At 40.0% G+C, this 18,564-nt stretch overlaps 1 protein-coding gene across 7 annotated transcripts in view; it reads right to left on the reverse strand.

The window, feature by feature from the left end:
- The window catches only part of LOC122543133 (zinc finger matrin-type protein 4-like), a 162,396-nt gene that overhangs the window by 124,642 nt on the left and 19,190 nt on the right, over positions 1–18,564 (reverse strand). For all 7 annotated transcript variants that reach the window (XR_006309925.1, XR_006309926.1, XM_043681478.1 and 4 more), the window contains exon 3: positions 3,654–3,743. Coding sequence is in view for 5 of the 7 variants with exons in the window: in XM_043681478.1 (XP_043537413.1) it covers positions 3,654–3,743 (90 nt within the window). In the remaining 2 variants the exon portion in view is untranslated. The remainder of the gene's footprint in view (positions 1–3,653; positions 3,744–18,564) is intronic.

Below are 18,564 nucleotides of genomic sequence, written 5' to 3' on the forward strand. Positions count from 1 at the left end.
CCTTGATTCATGCTTAATTAACAAGTTTCTCAATTTGTTCTGCTACTGTCAATGACTTGTGCACATATTCACTGAGGTCCTGATGCAGTGCTGGTGGCCCTACCTCGAGGTCAGAAGGACTGGATTCAATTGTTACCAGTCCCCAAGATATGTCCATCATAAATGTCTGAACACGGTGGGGTTTCTTTTGAAAACTCTACTGGCCTTCTTTCTTGCACCATCTTTAGAATTGCATCCTTCATTTTACATTATCCCTCCTCATTTTCCCAACCAAATTAAGACACTTCAAGCTTCTTTGCATTAAATTCCAATCTCCCACTTATCTGTCTGTATTAGCAGCCTTCCAAAATTATGAATATGCATCTCCTTGTTAAAAATCACACAACACCAGGTTATAGTCCAACAGGTTTAATTGGAAGCACACTAGCTTTCGGAGCGACGCTCCTTCATCACCTGAAGCTAGTGTGCTTCCAATTAAACCTGTTGGACTATAACCTGGTGTTGTGTGATTTTTAACTTTGTACACCCCAGTCCAACACCAGCATCTCCAAATCACATCTCCTTGTTGACATTACTTCCAAGTTATCTGCAACATGTGAAATTGTACCCTGTACACCAAGTTACAGGCCATCAATATAGACAAAGATGTCTGACCACTGGAGATGAAAAATGTGTTGCTGGAAAAGCGCAGCAGGTCAGACAGCATCAAAGGAGCAGGAGAATCGACGTTTTGGGCATAAGCCCTTCTTCAGGAGATCTCCAGTTTACATTTTCCACCTGTTTATAAAGCAATTGTTCACCACAAATCACCATCCCGGAAGCTCAGTCAATTAGTAGATTTGTCACTTATGTCAACTTCAATCCCATGGCCTTAACTTTACTGACAGTTTGTTACATGACTCTTTATCAAGTAACAACTGAAATCCATGTACAACTGGAGTGCACTCATCGGTCCTCTTTGTTATGTCATTAAGAAACTCAGACTGATTGGTTAAATATGATTTGCCCTTGACAAATCGATGTTGGATTTCTTCAATTATCCCACATTTGTCCAAGTGATTGATAACTTGGTCTTGAATTATTATTTCAAAAATGTTGCCCACTTCCAAGATTACACTGGCATGTAAATGCACAGCTTACCACTGAACCTATTTTTGAATCAAGTTGTAACATTTGCAATTCTCAAATGCCCTGATATCACTCCTGCATTTGAGAAGGATTGAAAAATTATGACCAATGCATCTCATCTGGTTCCAGAGGATTATCGATATAAGCGTTGCCAGCTTCTTCAATAGATCTTTTTTCTCTATGTTCAGGTCTCAGTGGCCTCCTCTGTTATGATGAATTGGGGCAGTATCTTTTTCCTTTGCATATACAGGTGCAAAATAATTACTTGCAGCCTTTGTGCACAAATGTTCTTTTTTGATTAAAGTTCTGCAACTGGTCTGGCATCATATTCCATCTGTGGAAAAGAGGCCCAATTGTCTGTCACCTTTTAGATGAAGAGTTGTTTTCTAATTTCACTCCTGAAATGTCAGGCTCTAATTTCTAACTTACATTCCAACATTCTTTGCTCTCCAAAAGGACAAATAGTTTCGCCAACAGAATCACACAAAACAGGAGATCGTTCAGCCCAACATGCCTGAGCCAGCTCCCTTATCAAGTCTGGCTGCACTATATGGTGCTGATCTCTTGCCTTTTCCCCACAACTCTGTACATCACTATTTTACAGAAAAACCATCAATGCCCTCTTGAATGGCTCGACTGAACCTGCCTCCACATCTACAGTGTCACTTTTATATTCATTCTTGGAATGTAAGCATCCAAAACAAGACCAGCATTTATTGTCTAATGACAACTGCCATAAAGAATTCCTCCTTGACCGTCCAACCAAGTAAATTCCAGGAGTTTGTTTGACCAGAGAATACCCATTGCAGCCCATGTATTGACTAAATTTCGAAATTGACTTTAGGTTTACCAACTGGATCTGTATGAATGGATATTCTTTAAGAAACTTTGTAGGCACATGTGTTTGGAGCTTGGCTTTGGGAGATAGAACAGACTTTTTGAACATAACTGACCCCATTTGTTCTTCCACTAGCTTTGAAGTTTCTGTTATATTTCTGGGAACAAGAATGTTCTGAAAATATTGTAAAATGAATCAAAAAATTTTGTCCTTAGCATTGCTGCCTCACAGCACCAAGGACGCAGGTTTGATTCCACTCTCTGGCAACTGTCTGTGTGGAGTTTGCACATTCTCCCCGTGTCTGCGTAGGTTTCCTCCGGGTGCTCCAGTTTCCTCCCACAATCCAAAGATGTGCAGGTTAGGCGAATTGGCCGTAGTTGCTAAATTGCCCATAGTTTTCAGGAATGTGTAGGTTAGGTGCATTAGTTGGGGATAAATGTAGAGTAATTATGTAGGGACTGAGTCTGGGTGGGTTACTCTTCGGAGGATCAGTGTGGACTTGTTGGATCAAATGGCTTGTTTCCACACTGTAGCGATTCTATGATTCATGGGATGTGAGCATCGCTGACAAGGCCAGCATTTATTGCCCATCCCACACTGTCCTTGAGGACGTAATGATGAAACACTTTCTCAAACAGTTGCTCTGTCAATGTAATCAAATTGACAGCCGTGTTCACTATTGCTAACTTTGAGGATTAACTTTTATCCTGAGGTTCATACTGATAGAGAGAAATGCACCAAGATTTTATGCAAGATTTGCTGAACATCTTTGTTTGCTCACCGATTGTGTTACAAATATTTTGTCATCTGTACATTAAGATGGGAAGGTTTGATTCCAATTGGAAGCTAATTATTGTTGAACTGGTAGCATGAAATCAGCACACATTGGTAGAATTCTGTGCTTTCCTCTTGTTTAATCTTTGGCATGGACTAGAATTGTGTTATTTAATGGTTTAGTTGGTCTTTGGTTTCAGAGGTCTCAGAAACAACATCCAGACAATTATAGTTAATCATAGACTGCTGACTGAGTCACATACTAGTCGCAGTTATTTGCGTACTTCACACCACAGGTCATTTTTTTCCTCTCCTGAAATAATTTCTGACACCTATTAAGAAAGAAACGGTGTCCAATAAACATGCATTCGATGATCAAGTGCAAGAAGGAGCCTAAAAAGGCCACGTCTTTGGTCACGTGATCACATACGTCCTAAGATTCTGAATCAAAAGCTATGAAAATCATCGTTTATACGATGTGCACTTTGCAAACATCATTAAACCATCCCACAAGGCAAAGAAATGGTCTTGGTGGAAATGTTAGTTCATGCTCAAAAAAGGAACACGCAGTTGGCGGGGGTAGGGGTGGAATTGCTGAAGTAACAATACAATTTCATTCCTGATGACATGGCCATACAAATGTTTAAACCTGAACTTCAAAGTGAATGATCCAAGCATGAATTCCAAAAGACTGCAATGCAGTAGTATGTAAAACCTCTTGCAGGCCAGTTAAGTGAGCATGTTGCATGTTCTGAGTGGAATTTTGCAAATAGCCCACAACAAGGACCTGAGCCCATCCCAAACTTCCTCTGTTCCTTTTTTCAGATAACCTTTTCAAATTGACGTCATCGATCTTTCGCCAATTTGGCAAATATCTTTGTCTGCATTTTTGCCGCAAAGTTAAACTACTTACGTTTTCAGATCTGAGCTTCTTTGCTGGACATCCTCCATCAATTGGGTGAAGCATGTAGTAAAGTCGAACCTTGCTGGCATGTTTTCGGCTCTGCGGAAAAAAGTCACAAAGATTCACTTTAACCTCTAAAACAACACTTTGCAAAAATGAAATCCCTCCGGCACTCCTCCGTTCTATTTTCCAATTATAGAGTCGTAGAGATGTACAGCATGGAAACAGACTCTTCAGTCCAACTCATGCCTGCAGAGAGAGTCAATGGGGGGTCACCTAGCTTGTGTAAGCTTTATTAAACTTTAACTGTCTGTCGAAGTTGGTGTGTGTGAATTGCAACTCATGTGTGAAACCTTGGGAAAAGAACCTAACACCTTCAGCCTCCGCCACTCCAGAGAAAACAATCAGGGTTTTTCTAGTCTCTCCTTCGAGCTCATATCATCTAGTACAATCGGTAAACCTCTTCTGCTCCCTCTCCAAGACCTCGCCATCTTTCCGGTAATGTGGCAACCAGAGTTGAATGCAGCCTAACCAAAGTCTTATAAAGCTATAATGTGATATCCTGACAGTAATAGATTTGCTGAAAATCATATACTTGATGATAGATGCAATTAAAAGATGGGCGTTTTGCACATAGTTTTATTTGTGATTTCTGCATTGGTTTACCTCTTTATGTCAGTTTACTTCATCGATCTATGAGCAGAATAGGGAGGCAGAATGATGTTCATTAAAGGCTTTTACAAAGATTTAACTTTATAAAATCGGTCACATTGGTGGCACACTCATCATGCTGAACACTCTCTGGACTATGACACTGCAATCTCCTTTGTTTTGATTCCGAGAATTTCAATGACTTGTTACTCAATTAAAAACTCTGCAAAGGTTCTCCTGTGCTATTTCACTAAACTTGTTTCATTCTATCGACTGGATGATGCAATAATTTCCCAAAGCAGAAAAGGATTTTGAGATAACAGGACTGGCTTGATCAACTGTATCTCTATGTGCCATGCTTACCGAAATCTGAAAACCATTTGTGAATCCATTGCAGTGACGGAAGACCTACACTCTTTAGAGTGCAGAACAATGGACTTTATTGAAAATAACTATCGAGAGGATGGCAAGAGAGGTAATTTTATCTGGAACTCTACAGATCCAGGTTTCATGTGTTTTGACATCATTATAATTTTGATCTTTCTGCCCATGCTCAATAACTGCATGTCACGTAAAGGTACAATTCCCATGATTCTACATTACTGTTCACTGGACTTTACATGATATATGAAGACATATTCATAAAATCATTATCGACAAGATGCTCTGCGGAAATTCATGAAGGCTCCTTATAAACCCACAACCCATCCAGAAGAACAGTGCAGCAGAAGGTTGGGAACACCACTACCTGCAAGTTATCCCCAAGCCACATAATATCTCACTCTGGAGCTTTATTGGTGTTCCTTCATTAGTGCTGGATTAAAAATCTGGAACTCATTCCCTCACAATCTCTGCAGAACATTGACGGCGATGGTTCATCACCAGTTTCTCCACAGCCATTAGTAATGAGCAATAAATGCTGGACCAACCAGTGAAGCTCATACCCCCTGAATGACTAAAAGAAAAATCCCTGCTCAGAGTTTGTTTGAGAATGCTACAAAGAATGAAGTATTTCACTTCTATTAAATCTGCTTTTATAAAATGTGCAATGAACATGGAAAATGCTGAAAATACTCTGCATCTGGCATCATCCACAAAAGGAGAATCAAGGTTAACATGCCAGTTTCATGACCTTTTGGCAGACTGGGAAAAAAATTGGAGCTCTAGCAGGTTTTCTGGTACAATAGAAGCAGGAAAAGACAGGAGAAGAGGGAAAAAGGGAAAATCTGTAATGATGGAAGACAGAAAAGATCAAAATACAAATGGGATGATGTTGCAAGACAAAAGGAGATGTTTGTTAGGTAAATCAGGAAAGAAATGTTGGGTTTAGATGTGTGAATGGCAATGGCAGGATCATCCCCAGGAGACAGCATTTGCAAAACCTGAAAACAACAGTTTATGACTTGGAACTACTGAACTAAAATTTGAACTTCATCAGGACACTGTTAGAAGCCAAAGACAGAGAGTAGAGTTCAGACTTAGAATGACAGACAAATAAAAGGTCAGGGTTACGATAGGAGGATGGATGGAAAAGCTAACCAAACTGGTCGGATCCAAGATGGCAGCGACCCAGTAAGACTGAGTCTATAGTGCTCCTCCCAAGACTTGGGCACAGTGGGTCACCTACCCCCTAGTAAAAATGTTAAATTTCTAATAAAAATATCTATTAAAAAAAAACCAAACTGGTCACTCAAATGGTGTTTCAACTCCTCAGGAAACCAAATCAGGAGCAATGATATTGAAAAACTCCACTGAGGCTGGGATCCTGTCACCAAGTCACCCTTTAATTACGCATGAACAGTTCTTGACTATAGTTCAGCCTCACACAGATTAAGGTTCAAGAGTGATGCCCACTCTTCTTGCATATCAGCAGAGGTGCTGTTAATCTGGTACAATCAGGGAATTCGTAACTGTGAGGTCCAGTTGGTTGACCTTGTTACAATCATTACAGATAGATCTTTTAACAATTACTCATCAAACACAGGCGCCACCAGCAAGGCTCGAACTTATTGCTCATCCCAAACTGCTCTTGATAAAGTAGTGTTGAAATGCCTCCCTCAACAACTGCAGTTCCTGGTTGTCACTACTCACAGTGCTGTTTAGAAGGCAGTTCCAGGATTCTGATCCAAAGATAGTGAAAGAACAGCCATCAGGATGAAGGGCTTATGCCCGATACGTTGATTCTCCTGCTCTTCGATGCTGCCTGACCTGCTGTGCCTTTCCAGCACCACACTCTTGTCTACTACTTTGCAGATTAAGGAGCTGAGCTTCTTGCTACACAATAACCAATGTATGACACGTTTTTGTCATCTCAGTATCCACATGGCTGAAAACAGTATACTACAAGTAAAGTGCTGTTGTATTTGGAAGGTACATTTGGCACCTTGAAACATTGGGAATGAGGAGATAAAAGGGCAGACATTGTATTTCTTGTGCTTGCATAGGAAGGTGCTGTTGGAAAGACTTAAAGTGAAAGCAATCAAAGAGTGGGCCAGGATGCATGAGAGGAAATATCCTTTGGAAATTATGAAAGGGAGATGAAGGTGTTTGGTTCTGACATCAGGCTAAAAATGGTTAAAACTGTGATGGATGATTTGGTGAATAAAGAGTGGAGGTCAGGACAAGGGAAACCCTTTTACAGTTTTGGGATGAGCAATACAGGGCAAAAGGAACATGTGGGAATTCACACATATGTATTTGAGGATCATGTTATTCAAGATACAGAGAATTTTCAGTCCCACCAGGAAAGACTTGCAGAATGCATGCTTGCCAATATTTTGGAAGTTTTCCAAAAGACAAGTTCTTATGCTTAGGGTGTTGAGGGTTACCTCAGTGATGCTGCATGCTTATATGCATGACAAAGAGTTAACAGTTCATTCTGAACTGAGAACCAAAAGGCTAATATATCAGTGACTGCACCATGGAAGAGGTTTCTTGTAATTGACATATAAAATCACGAAGCTGTTTCTCTCACCCCACCCCCCCCAATCCACCTCCACCTCAGTGAATTCAAGAAAGTCACCTTTGTAGATGTGTCAATCTTACTTATTAAATTCAGGGTGGAAAAAAATTGCCAGAGAGCTTGTTTGTAATAATCCTTTGATATTTCTGGAGAGCTTGCAACATTGTGAAATAAAATAGCATTTCATTTTTTTATTAAGTCTCATAAAAATCCTTGCAGCTTTGTCAACATAAATCAATTGAGTTCAAGTGATGCAGAATAAAATCAAATCAGTGGAAAATGAAAGCAAATTATGCAAATTGTAAACATAACACATTATGTTTAAACATTCTTTCATCACAGCAAAAGAAATGCTTGCACTCCTTGCACTGCAGAATGCTAGAACAGGTTATAAGATTGTGAATGCTTCTATCATTCATCATGCTGAATATCTTTGTAACAGTATGAAAATGATAAACTGTGGGGCTGCACCACAAACTCACAATCACTGATGTCTTTTGTGCTTAAATCTATAATTGGTGATATGGCATCATTTTTAGAACAGGCTACGGAACTTCCACCGGCTGTGCAGTTAGTTCCTGTTTGGTGACCAGCATAAAATTTGACCACCGAAGAATGTAATTTCATGGAAATCATTTTGTACAGTTTTAGCACTTAATTTGCTGTCAAAGTAACTGTGAAGTTGAAGGCACTTTTTATGATTTATGTTCCAATGCAAAGGCATGGAACAGATGTGTGAGTAAATGCCCAAATCAAGAAAAATAGGTTTGGGGTGCACTGCACTGCGGTTAGCTTTGCATAAAAAGCATGTTGGTATCTGTCTCATCATGTAAATGTATTGAGCAACATGAAGCTACCCTTGTGCAGTAGATCGAACATCTTTCATCATTGAAAGATAAGTCAAGTCTCAGTAACCACTTCACAATGTGTTAATTACTGCCAGTCAATAAGCATGTTAATTGTGGCTTGGTGATTCTTTGGTTACAAATTAGAAACTACAATTTTTCTCACTTAATCTCATCAGTCTTTTCCTCTCTTTTTTCATTTGTATCTGATATTACCCTGAATTCACCAATCTCAGTTAGTCTTCCATATTCAAACCTTTCATTGGCCATTTCGCAACCTTTCAATCTGCTTTAAGGATGTAAATTATCTGCAGTCTCATTCACATAGAATTAAAAACCTTGTTTTCTTTTGTTGGAGGGAACATTAGCAGCTTCGTGTGACTATGGTTATCATGGTTACCAAACCGCAAAATAAATAGGACTGATAAAGCTAGATTTCACTACGAGATCAGACTCGTCAGATATTACCATTAGCCTGGATCATAAAACTCACTAACCCACAATGATGACTAACAAAACTTCCAAACCAAATTTTCAACTGGTCTATTTAATTTTGCAAGGTGAACAATTGTTTTGCAGTAATTCTTCTTGTAACCATAATTTTGTTCAAATTTTAATTTACAGGAGACATTTATCCATGCCACACTACTTAGTTTCAAGGTGTGCTCAGTCTGTGCTGAAATAAAGCACCAATCTTATTACCAATCTGCCAATTCAGGTTGAGGTCCTTTTCCCAATCTTGGGGCATTCCTCAGCTCATTACAGCTAATAAAGTACTGCTGAACTATTTGTTTTTTTCCCAATAAGGTGGCAGCTGCATAGGACACTCCCACCGGGGCTCCTCCGCTCTGCCCATTCTTTGTTTCCCTCCATCTCTCCTCCTTCTCTTGGGTTTGTATACCTGGTCCTGGCCTCCGAAGCAAAGTTGGTGGTCATGCTGGCTGCCAGAGTGGGAATGCTAGCCACCAGCAGCTGGAGTGGGGACACCAGCGACGAGCAACCCGGAGCAGGTAGGCTCAGTGCAGAGCATGGTAGCAGCTAGCGGTCAGACTCTCATAGAGGTCCCCGACATTGATCTGCTGCAGAAAGCCCTTGGAGACAGGCTGTGATATCTGTCTTTTTAACTTTGCTTCTAGTTTTTTCTGATCGATGGTCAAATTTTTATAGCTGTATGTAACTTATTTTCATAATTTTTTTGTTCTGCAACTAAAGATTGTACAAAGGTGCATTTGTACCTAAGATGACATTCTAAGTGGCAACTTACAAACTTTTCACTGTACTCATTTGAGTATGTGTGACAATAAAGCTAATACAATTCAAAGATCTTATCACTGTTGTTATGAAGGAAATATAGTTTTCAACTTCCCATTTTGGCAAATTTACTTGTGTCATAGTAATTATAGCATAAGAGCATTCTTCAAATAGTTTGCAAGCTGGGTCATCAATCACACTGGAAATCAGTGTCACATATTTATAGAGAAAGCCCACCATCTTTACCTCATGAATGCCTTTGAGTATTTGTCCGGATTTGGTAAATTTGACTCAATCAAGTGAGTCAACATTTATATCCAACTGTTCTGAAGTTATGGACTTCTGAAAATGCTAAAATGTTTTGTAGTAGTAGATTTATTTATCTGTTGGAGACCTGGGTGACAGTAGCAAGGCCAGCATTGATTGCTTATGCCTGGCTGCTGGAGAAAGTACTCCGTTAGTCCATTGGATGAAAGCGCTCTCACAGGGCTGTCAGGGAGAGAGTTTGAAGATTTTGATTGGGTCAGGGTTAAGAATGGAAGTGTTATCTATGTTTGAAACAGGATGATGCAGGGCTTGGAGTGGAGCTCACAAGTGATGATGTCTCCATGCACCTTCTGCCATTTTTCTTCCGGGGGCAAAGGTTACAGGTTTGGGAATCAATGTCAAAACCCGTTTGTTGTGGCCATCCTTTTCTGCATTATTAAGGAGCATTGTTTCAGGAAAAAAAGTACTTGAGAGCATTAGAATCCTATAAAATCTATGAAGGTGGATATTTTTAGCATTGTCATTTGAAATAAATTCTAGAATTGCTGCAGTATGCGTCACACATGGTATAAAAACATTGGAGGATGAGTCAGCCCCTACCATTTGAGGAAAACAGACTTTTTAAGGGTTATTTGAGAAAACAATTTCAAACTGGTAACAGGCTGTCACAAAACCTTGGGCATAATTCAGGAGTCTGGTTGGTAGACTGACCTCTGAGCCAAGAGACAGTATACCTGATCCATGAAGCAGTCTTGTAGCTCTTGTGATTTGCATTATGTTCCACTTCCACGTTCACTCTGCTCTCAGGCAAAATATTACACGTTTCTCTACATTTGTAAATTTGTATCTTTACAATGTTTTTGCTCATGGTTGGACTGAATCCAAATGTTTCCTTATCCTGAAACGTCTTTGCTATGAGATGGAATGTGATGCAAAGAATGACTCTGATCCAATAAATCTGATACTGGTAACTGCAGTGTCTTAAAATGCAGTGCAGTCCTTTTGTACCATAGGAATCATTTGTTGCAATGCTATTGAGGTTTATTTTGAATTTTTGGGAGTATAACACATCTTTCCCTGGAAGACAGAAACAATGAATGCATGACTGATCTGAAAAATGCAGTGAAATAAAACTGAGTTCAAATTGCGCAGGGTGAAGACACCAAATTTAAATCAGAGCAATTGGTTCTTTCAACAATCTGTGACACACTGGGGGTCTTGCTGCCAAATGTTTAATATCAAAGCGGCCTGCAGCTGATCTGCTTTTCCATGACGCCAACAGGCAGCAGGTTGATTATTGCCCATGTCGGTCAAACACTGAAGGTTAATTTCACCCTTAGTGGGTCATATTACCCACAAGTGATAATAACCTCATGGAATGAAACTATCCCTGCCAGACAATTCCATTGATAATGAAGAATTCAGCCAATAAAAGCTAACTCTTTGAATTATTTAGCTGTCCCTCACCATTAATAAACCAGCTCAAAAATTGGTGTTGAAGTAGGACGGTATGATTAGATTCCCTACAGTGCGGAAACAAGTCCACACTGACCCTCCAAAGAGTAACCCACTCAGACCCATTCACCTACTCCCTACTAATACACCTATCATTATGGGCAATTTAGCACGGCCAATGTGCAAACTCCACACAGACAGTCACCCAAGGCTGGAATCGGAATCGAACCTTGGTCCCTGGCACTGCGAGGCAGCAGTGCTAACCACTGAGCCAGTGTGTTTAGGTACAGTTCTTAGTTCTGTTCCCATAACTTCATCAGATCTGTCAAGACCAATCCCTGAACTCTTCATCATGTTACTATCTTTTCACATCGGCTCAATGGACTTGTATTATTCCATGCTTTATTGTGTTTTAATGTTTTGAAGCAATATACGACCTCAAAAATTTTCAATCTATATGTCACTGCCTGTGTGACGCACAACACATTCGAAGATCTTTATTTTTATTCCACAGAGACATAAAACATTTCTTCAATTATTAGACTTCCTGACAAAAAAAACTAAAACTAATTATAACTTACGCCAGTCAAAACTCATTAAAGCAAACTCATGGGGTGCTGGCAAAGTGCTTTCTTTCGAATGACTGCGATAGTCTATAACATTACACTGGAGCATCTGTCACAACCAGGAAATTATGTTATAACAGCTCTGTATGGCTACATTTTAAATATTTTGTTCTAAGTGAGCTTGTTGCAATCTTAAAACAGTTAAAGGTAGTATTTGTGAGCTGAGTGACTAGTCGTTAAGTGTCTTTGCTTTTACATTATCCAGCTCCTTGATGGAATCTTACACCAGAATTGAGCAATGCATTTTGCAGCCATCACAAACTGACATTTCCAAAGTACTAAAAATACATCGAGGAGGGAATAACCTGAATGTTTTCACAGATGCGAAATGACAATAGTAATTTAAGGAGAGTTGTGGAGATTTATGGTGGTTTATTTAAAACGGGAATATTGTTGCTCCCTGTATTGTCTTTTCCTTCACCAGGGGCCCGAATGGTTGAGTAACTATCAAATTGCTGTTGACTTGCTTCATTGCATTAGAACGAGGACATTGTCAGATGAAATAAGTTCAACTAAGTTTCCTTTGTATTCAGCAAAGTCCTTCCATTGCAATGACAACATTGCTTGACCTTCATTCTGTATTCATCAGCAACCAAGTGCCTGCATCAAGAACACTCATGTCTGATGTCCTGCTGGACAACTACTCGGCCAAGTTTAGATTGTACCATTAGTGTATGTTGTGATTACAGTCTCTGAAGAGAATCCCTTATGCATTTGCATGACACTGACATTTCCAAAGTTGCATTCCTAGATATTATTTTGCTTTTTGTTTTATGCTGGCAAAACATTGTTTTAGAAGTGGGGTTTGAGATTGATAAGTGATTTCTTTTGCACTACCTCAGAGGGAGAAAAGAGAATCACAGTTCTCTTGTCTGAAGCCAGGGGTAGGCTGAGGAATAACCAGAGTTAGAATAAAAATGAGAAGTACTCAGAGTCTGAGGTAAGAATTGATTGATATATCTCTTGGTTAGCTGATCGGTGAGTTAAGATTTCAGTGCTGATCTGCAAATAAAGCAATGTGGCCAGACCCAACGGGCTACCCTATCTATTTTATCAAACACAATCCTGGCTTTTCTCTATTTACTGAACAGGCAGAGAATACTTTTATGTAAAGTATAAAGCTACGAAGGGTTGGTGATGGAGTAAGTGAATGGCTAACCGATTTCAATATAAGCAAATGTGAGGTTTGAACCCAAAAATGATACATGTTGTAAATGAATAGTGAAAAAACAATAAGCAGTGCTCGTCCAAAGAGAATTTTCAACCTGATTGGTGGATTTTGATTCCCCGTTGATATTCTGGAGTAGAGCAAAATGGTAGGTTAAAAGTGTTGGTAACAGAAATATCATGATATTATTGAATGGCAGTGGCTTCCTCCTCTTCATATTCAAGTTTTATGGATGACCAGCAAATTCTGGTGACAACTATGTCTTGGAAGAAGAATAAAGGGGGAGAAAAAAGCAAATCTCCTGAGATTCATTCTTGAATGGGAGAATCTTACTTGGTATTTTCTCCCTTGGTGGACTCCCAATATCAGCAAGTGCTTTCAGTCACACAAAACCGCCTCTTAATATTGGCATTGTAGTCCAAGGATTGTAGTCCAAAACTGACAAGTAACTCAGACTGACTGGGTCTCCTTTCTTGTAATACTGTGCTGTGTTCCACTCATGCCTCCTGCTCTAATAGGTCAAGAAGGGTTAATTCATTTATGACACATGGAGAAATGTGTGCAGCTGAAGGGCACAGAATGGGCACATGTCACTGTTTGGTTACTGCGTGCCATTGCAACATGACAGCCCAGGGATAGAAAATTTGGCAGCAGGAGAAAATCATTCACTCAGGTCATTCCTATCACATTCACTATCAAAGTCAAGGCTAACACAATTTAGCAATACCTCATAACAAAAATTAAATCATGACATCGAATTATTCCGAGAAAGCTGATTGAGTGGTGAGCTGCAGATTGCAATAGCTCATGTGCACTGCAAACTATATGTGCCAGATGGTGCAACAGAGGAATCTGGTAATGTGCCATACACCAGACGCGTTTTTAAAAGCACTGCAAGAGGGCACCCCAAGGTTCCTGCCTGCTTGCACCTTTGTTAAGTGGCACAAAAGCATGACTCTGCAGGTGGGCTCAAACACAGTCTTGGAGTGCTCCCCACCCATCTGTCACAGTAAGTGAAATGAAGGGACAGAGGGAGGTGACCTGAATGGGAGTCAGACTTCTGCATGACATGTGCATCCAGCCAATCTCCAACTGGTTTTCTGAGTCAGGTTCCACCACTTATAAAGTGGTGCAGCAACGATGAAACTGGCTGTTGCAAATAAGCAACCTGGCTGCCACATTCCATTCATAGAAAATCTGCAAATAGCTTAAAGGGGAAGAATCCCCAGGCATCATTTGCAATACCAGGTAGGGAGCAGAGAACACTGACCGCAGTTGAAAAGTCACCTGGTTAACTAAATTTTAGAGAAGAAAATCTCCAGTTCTCCAGCCCAGATCATTGCAATATCTTGAGTAGGACGATAATACCAATTGCTCACCCTTACAAAGCTATGTGAACTCTTGTAAGGAAGCAAAAGGTGGAGCTCATCTTTCTCTTCTAAATTGAGTGAAAAGAAGTGGCTCCAACTACTTAAAACAAAAGGTGAAAACGTTTACTTAATGAGCTGTTACTGGAGTCAGGTTGCAGTGTGTGTACACTGATGGATGATAGTGCAAGGGCTGCAAAACAGAGATTAGCTGAGTATCAACTTCATGCAAAATGTACAGTCTAATTCAGTCATATGTCAGCCCCAACATTAGAATGTATTTTCTTCAAAAACATGGCATTTGCGTTGTTCAAGTTTACTCAGAAAATGCCAGCAAATTACAAATATATCATTTTGTTCTCTTGGTATTTGTAGTCAGCTTCACAGAGAACTTCAGAACAATTCCACTCGAGCACAAAATCAAGGCTGCTTCTTCAGTGCAGGACTTAAGAAGTGCTGCACTGTCTGTAATGCCATTTTCCCTGAGATGTCTAAACTAAGGACATGCCTCATTTATCAGGCAAACTCAAAAGATCCCATGACAACATTTTATCTATTTAAGAAATCAAATACAAAGCCATAACAAAGGAAAATATGGAGGAAACTTTCACCCAAAACAGGATTTGGTGGAAATACTCTGTTGGTCAGGAAGCAATGGCAAAGAGAGAAACAGAATGAACAATTCAGATCAAAACTCACATCATTGGACTCGTGCAGTGCAGGTTTTTTTACTAATCTAATTGCCATTCTCACTTCATGAATGAATGACGATCTCTCATGGACATGTTTAGCAACAGAGAAAAACAGCAATAGTGATTCCATAGGGAGGCATTATTTGCCGTGAACAGACAAACCTAAAATCAATGTTGGTGTTACATAATGAAAGAAATTTCTGAAGCCCACGACGAGCCTGAAATGTGGACTTCATACTTAATTTTGTCCAACAGCAGACTGCATTCAAACAAGAGCCAGAGAGCTCTTCCAATGTCCTATTGAACATTTATCACACAACTGTTGAATCAAATTATCCAATCCTTTATCTCACTGCTGCTGGTGTCTGGATTGATTGTGGTGCTTCCCTGAAACTGTGACTACAATTGAAAAGTATATTGTTTATTGTGAAATGATGCCTGAATGTTATGAAAACCTGAATGCAAGTTTTACATCTTATTTTGTATTAACAGTTCGGAACTATGAGCAGAATTTTCCTCTCCCTATCTTGGCGTGAGTAATGATGAGAAAGATGGGAAAATACAGTGAAAGTAAATGAAATCAAATTCTTGGTGTTCGGAAAAATTGTCACAATTTTTGCCTCGAGCCTTTAATGGCAACTTCAGAAGCTCACCCTTGAGTGGTGAGTACCTTATTTCATATACTTGCATCTTCTTAAAATCCCAACTCCTCTTACTTTCTTCCAACTTTCAATTTTCCTTTTCCACCGAGATAATGCCAATTCCACAGAAAATTCAGTGTAGATACATGACAATTGCAGCTCCCTGAACACCTGTCCCAGCCATCAGGCAGGATCATGTTCATTGGACAACATCTTCTTCGACCCTTCATCCATGCAAAAGCAGCATCAGCAAACCACCAACCTCAGCAAATCATTAAGCATACACCTGGATCAACTCACGTGCCACTTCCTTACTACAGTTTAGGGCTTAGGGGTAGCTATGATTTGTATGTTTCTGCCAGTTTGCTTTGCACACAAAGACACACATACATCTCCTGCATCAGTTCGGGCATGTCATACTCAGTCAAGGGGTCAGTCCTACTCCAGACAAGAGTGCTGGCCACAGTCAGTCAGGCATTTGGTCCAAGCAAAGTCTAGAAATTCAAGTCTCTGCAGCCTGGGAACTTGCCCACAGTCGGCCTTGCAGATCAACTGAAATCCATCTGGGGATGACAGGTGCACAGTCAGGAGACTTCAGTTTCGGAGACTGTGCCGTGGTCAGTATGGGGGTTTGGTCAATAATGATCAGGGACCTTATCAGGGGTCAGTCCATGGAGTCCTGGGGAAAGTGGACAGCCCAAGCCTGAGAATAAGCTTCATTGTATTGATTTATTGAAGTAGCAATGGTGAGAGGGAGAAGCTGCAAATTGTGGGGTGAGATGTCTTAGTCAATAGGGTGGAACTGGAAGCTCGAGGTTCAGGGGCTCAAAGAGTTCAGAATAACAATGGCCTCTCCGTGGAGAGCATGTTAATCCAACATGGGATTTTCCAAAGACTTGGGCTCTAATCTAAAGTGGGCACAGTAAAATAGAGGCATAGAACCTTTCAGTCCAACAATCCATGCTAAGTTTCCCAAACCAAACTTGTCCCATTCACCAGCATTTGACCAATATCCTTCTAAACCTTTCCTCATCATTTACCTGTCCAACTGTCTTTTAGCTGTTATGAGTATGCCTTCATTTACTTCATTTACCACTTCCTCTGGCAGTTCATTCCTCATACGAACCTCCCTCTGTGTGAAAAAGTTGCCCATCAGCTCCCTTTTAAACCTTTCACCTCTCACCTCAAAATTATGCCCTATCATTTTGAACTCCCCCACCGTGGGGAAGAGTTTTACTATTCTCCTTATTCTTGCCCCTCATGATTTTATAAACCTCTAAGAGGTCACCTGTCAATGTTTTACGGACCAGGTAAGGAAGTCCCAACCTATCCAGCCTCTCCTTTTAACTCAAACCCTCTAGCCCCAGTAACATCCTTGGAAATCCTTACTGCACCTTCTCCAATTTAATAACATTCTTTCAATAGCGGCACAAACAGAACTGGGCACAGTAGACCAAAAGTGGCCTCATCAACATCCTGTGCAACTGCAATATGATGTCCCAACTCTTATACTCAATGGCTTGAGCATTGAAGGTAAGCATGCCAAACACCTTCTTGACTACACTGTCTACCTGTAACATTACTTTCAGGGAACTATGTACTTGAACCCATGGATCTTTCTGTTCGACAAAAGCATTCAATCTTAATTGAAGTGGAAAATCTCTGATTTGGTGGTGGTGGTGGGGGGGAGCTCAGATGATAAATTAACATCTGGCTCAGATGTAAAACATTTGTAGTCAGTCAAAATTGAAAAGAATTTTGCTGCTATGAAAAAAAAACACTATTTCTACAAAAAATTGCTGTTTCCATCTTATTCTTTCAGGACCAGAGAATCATTGAAATGGACGAGTTAAAAGGCACCAACAAACAAAATAAAGCATTGTTGTAAAGAGTTGTGTATTGGTTTATGTTTAAAAAGCTATTTAGTGAGCTTGAGCTCTGAACCAGAATTGGGTTCAATTGCCTTATCTTTCCAAAAAGGTTGGATGTTCTAAATCAGAAAAAAGTGGCAATGAATAGTTCATTTAATTTTGAAGATGTACTGTAATCAAGTATTAAGGTTAAAAAGCCAATATTACAATGAGCATTGAAGTAAAAGTTGAAGTGTGTTGAGTTTTTGCCGAAAGTGATTAACAATGTGCCACTAAATCCAACAGCATCTAAACTCTACTATTTCTTACCAGCTTTGTATCTGTTGTATTTTCCTTGATTCATGTTCCAAACAAGGCTTTGGTATCTGATTTTATCAAAAATTCATAAGGATTGAATTTTACATTGTTTTAGAATGTTTTCACTCAAACTGTCATGTGCTGTGTCTTTGCTGTATTGAACCTTCACATATTTTCAACCAATGGCTCCTTCCACCAAAAGGGACAAGGCAATACCATCAGCAATTACTCTCCCTGCAAAGCATACACCCTCCTGACTTGGATACAATGGGGGTTAAACCCTGGAACTCTTTCTCGTACAGCACTCCAGGTGTGCTAAGACATTCAAGAGTGCAGCAATTTGAGAAGTTACCTCATCACCTTCTTAAGGGCAATTAGGGATGGGCAATAAATGTTGGCCCAACCAATGGCATCCACATCCCACAGACAAGTTAAAAAGGCTTTCAATATTGTGTTCCATTCATTCCAGGTGGAAAGGCCTTTTAGCCTTCTCTTCGATACACACCATTCCCAGCAAGAGGGGGTATGAATCTGCCCCCTTTAAAAACATTTATCAATGAGAAAAGCTGAACAGAAACATCCCCCAAGAACTCCCCCATTGTTATCACTGCAGCCTCTAAATGAGATAACATTTGTTGTTTGTGGATTCAAAGGATAAAGATGTTTCAGATACAAGACACACTTGGCTGTGTGCTGTAACACAATAGCCCATCGCAATAATTTTATGGTTTGTATTTTGGAATCCAAGAATTACACAGCATAGAAGGAGGCTAGTTGACCCAATTCCTCATGGTTATTTAGCCGAATACCTTTAATCTGTGTGTCCT

This window comes from Chiloscyllium plagiosum, chromosome 42 (genome assembly GCF_004010195.1).
Source record: "Chiloscyllium plagiosum isolate BGI_BamShark_2017 chromosome 42, ASM401019v2, whole genome shotgun sequence".
NCBI lineage: Eukaryota > Metazoa > Chordata > Chondrichthyes > Orectolobiformes > Hemiscylliidae > Chiloscyllium > Chiloscyllium plagiosum.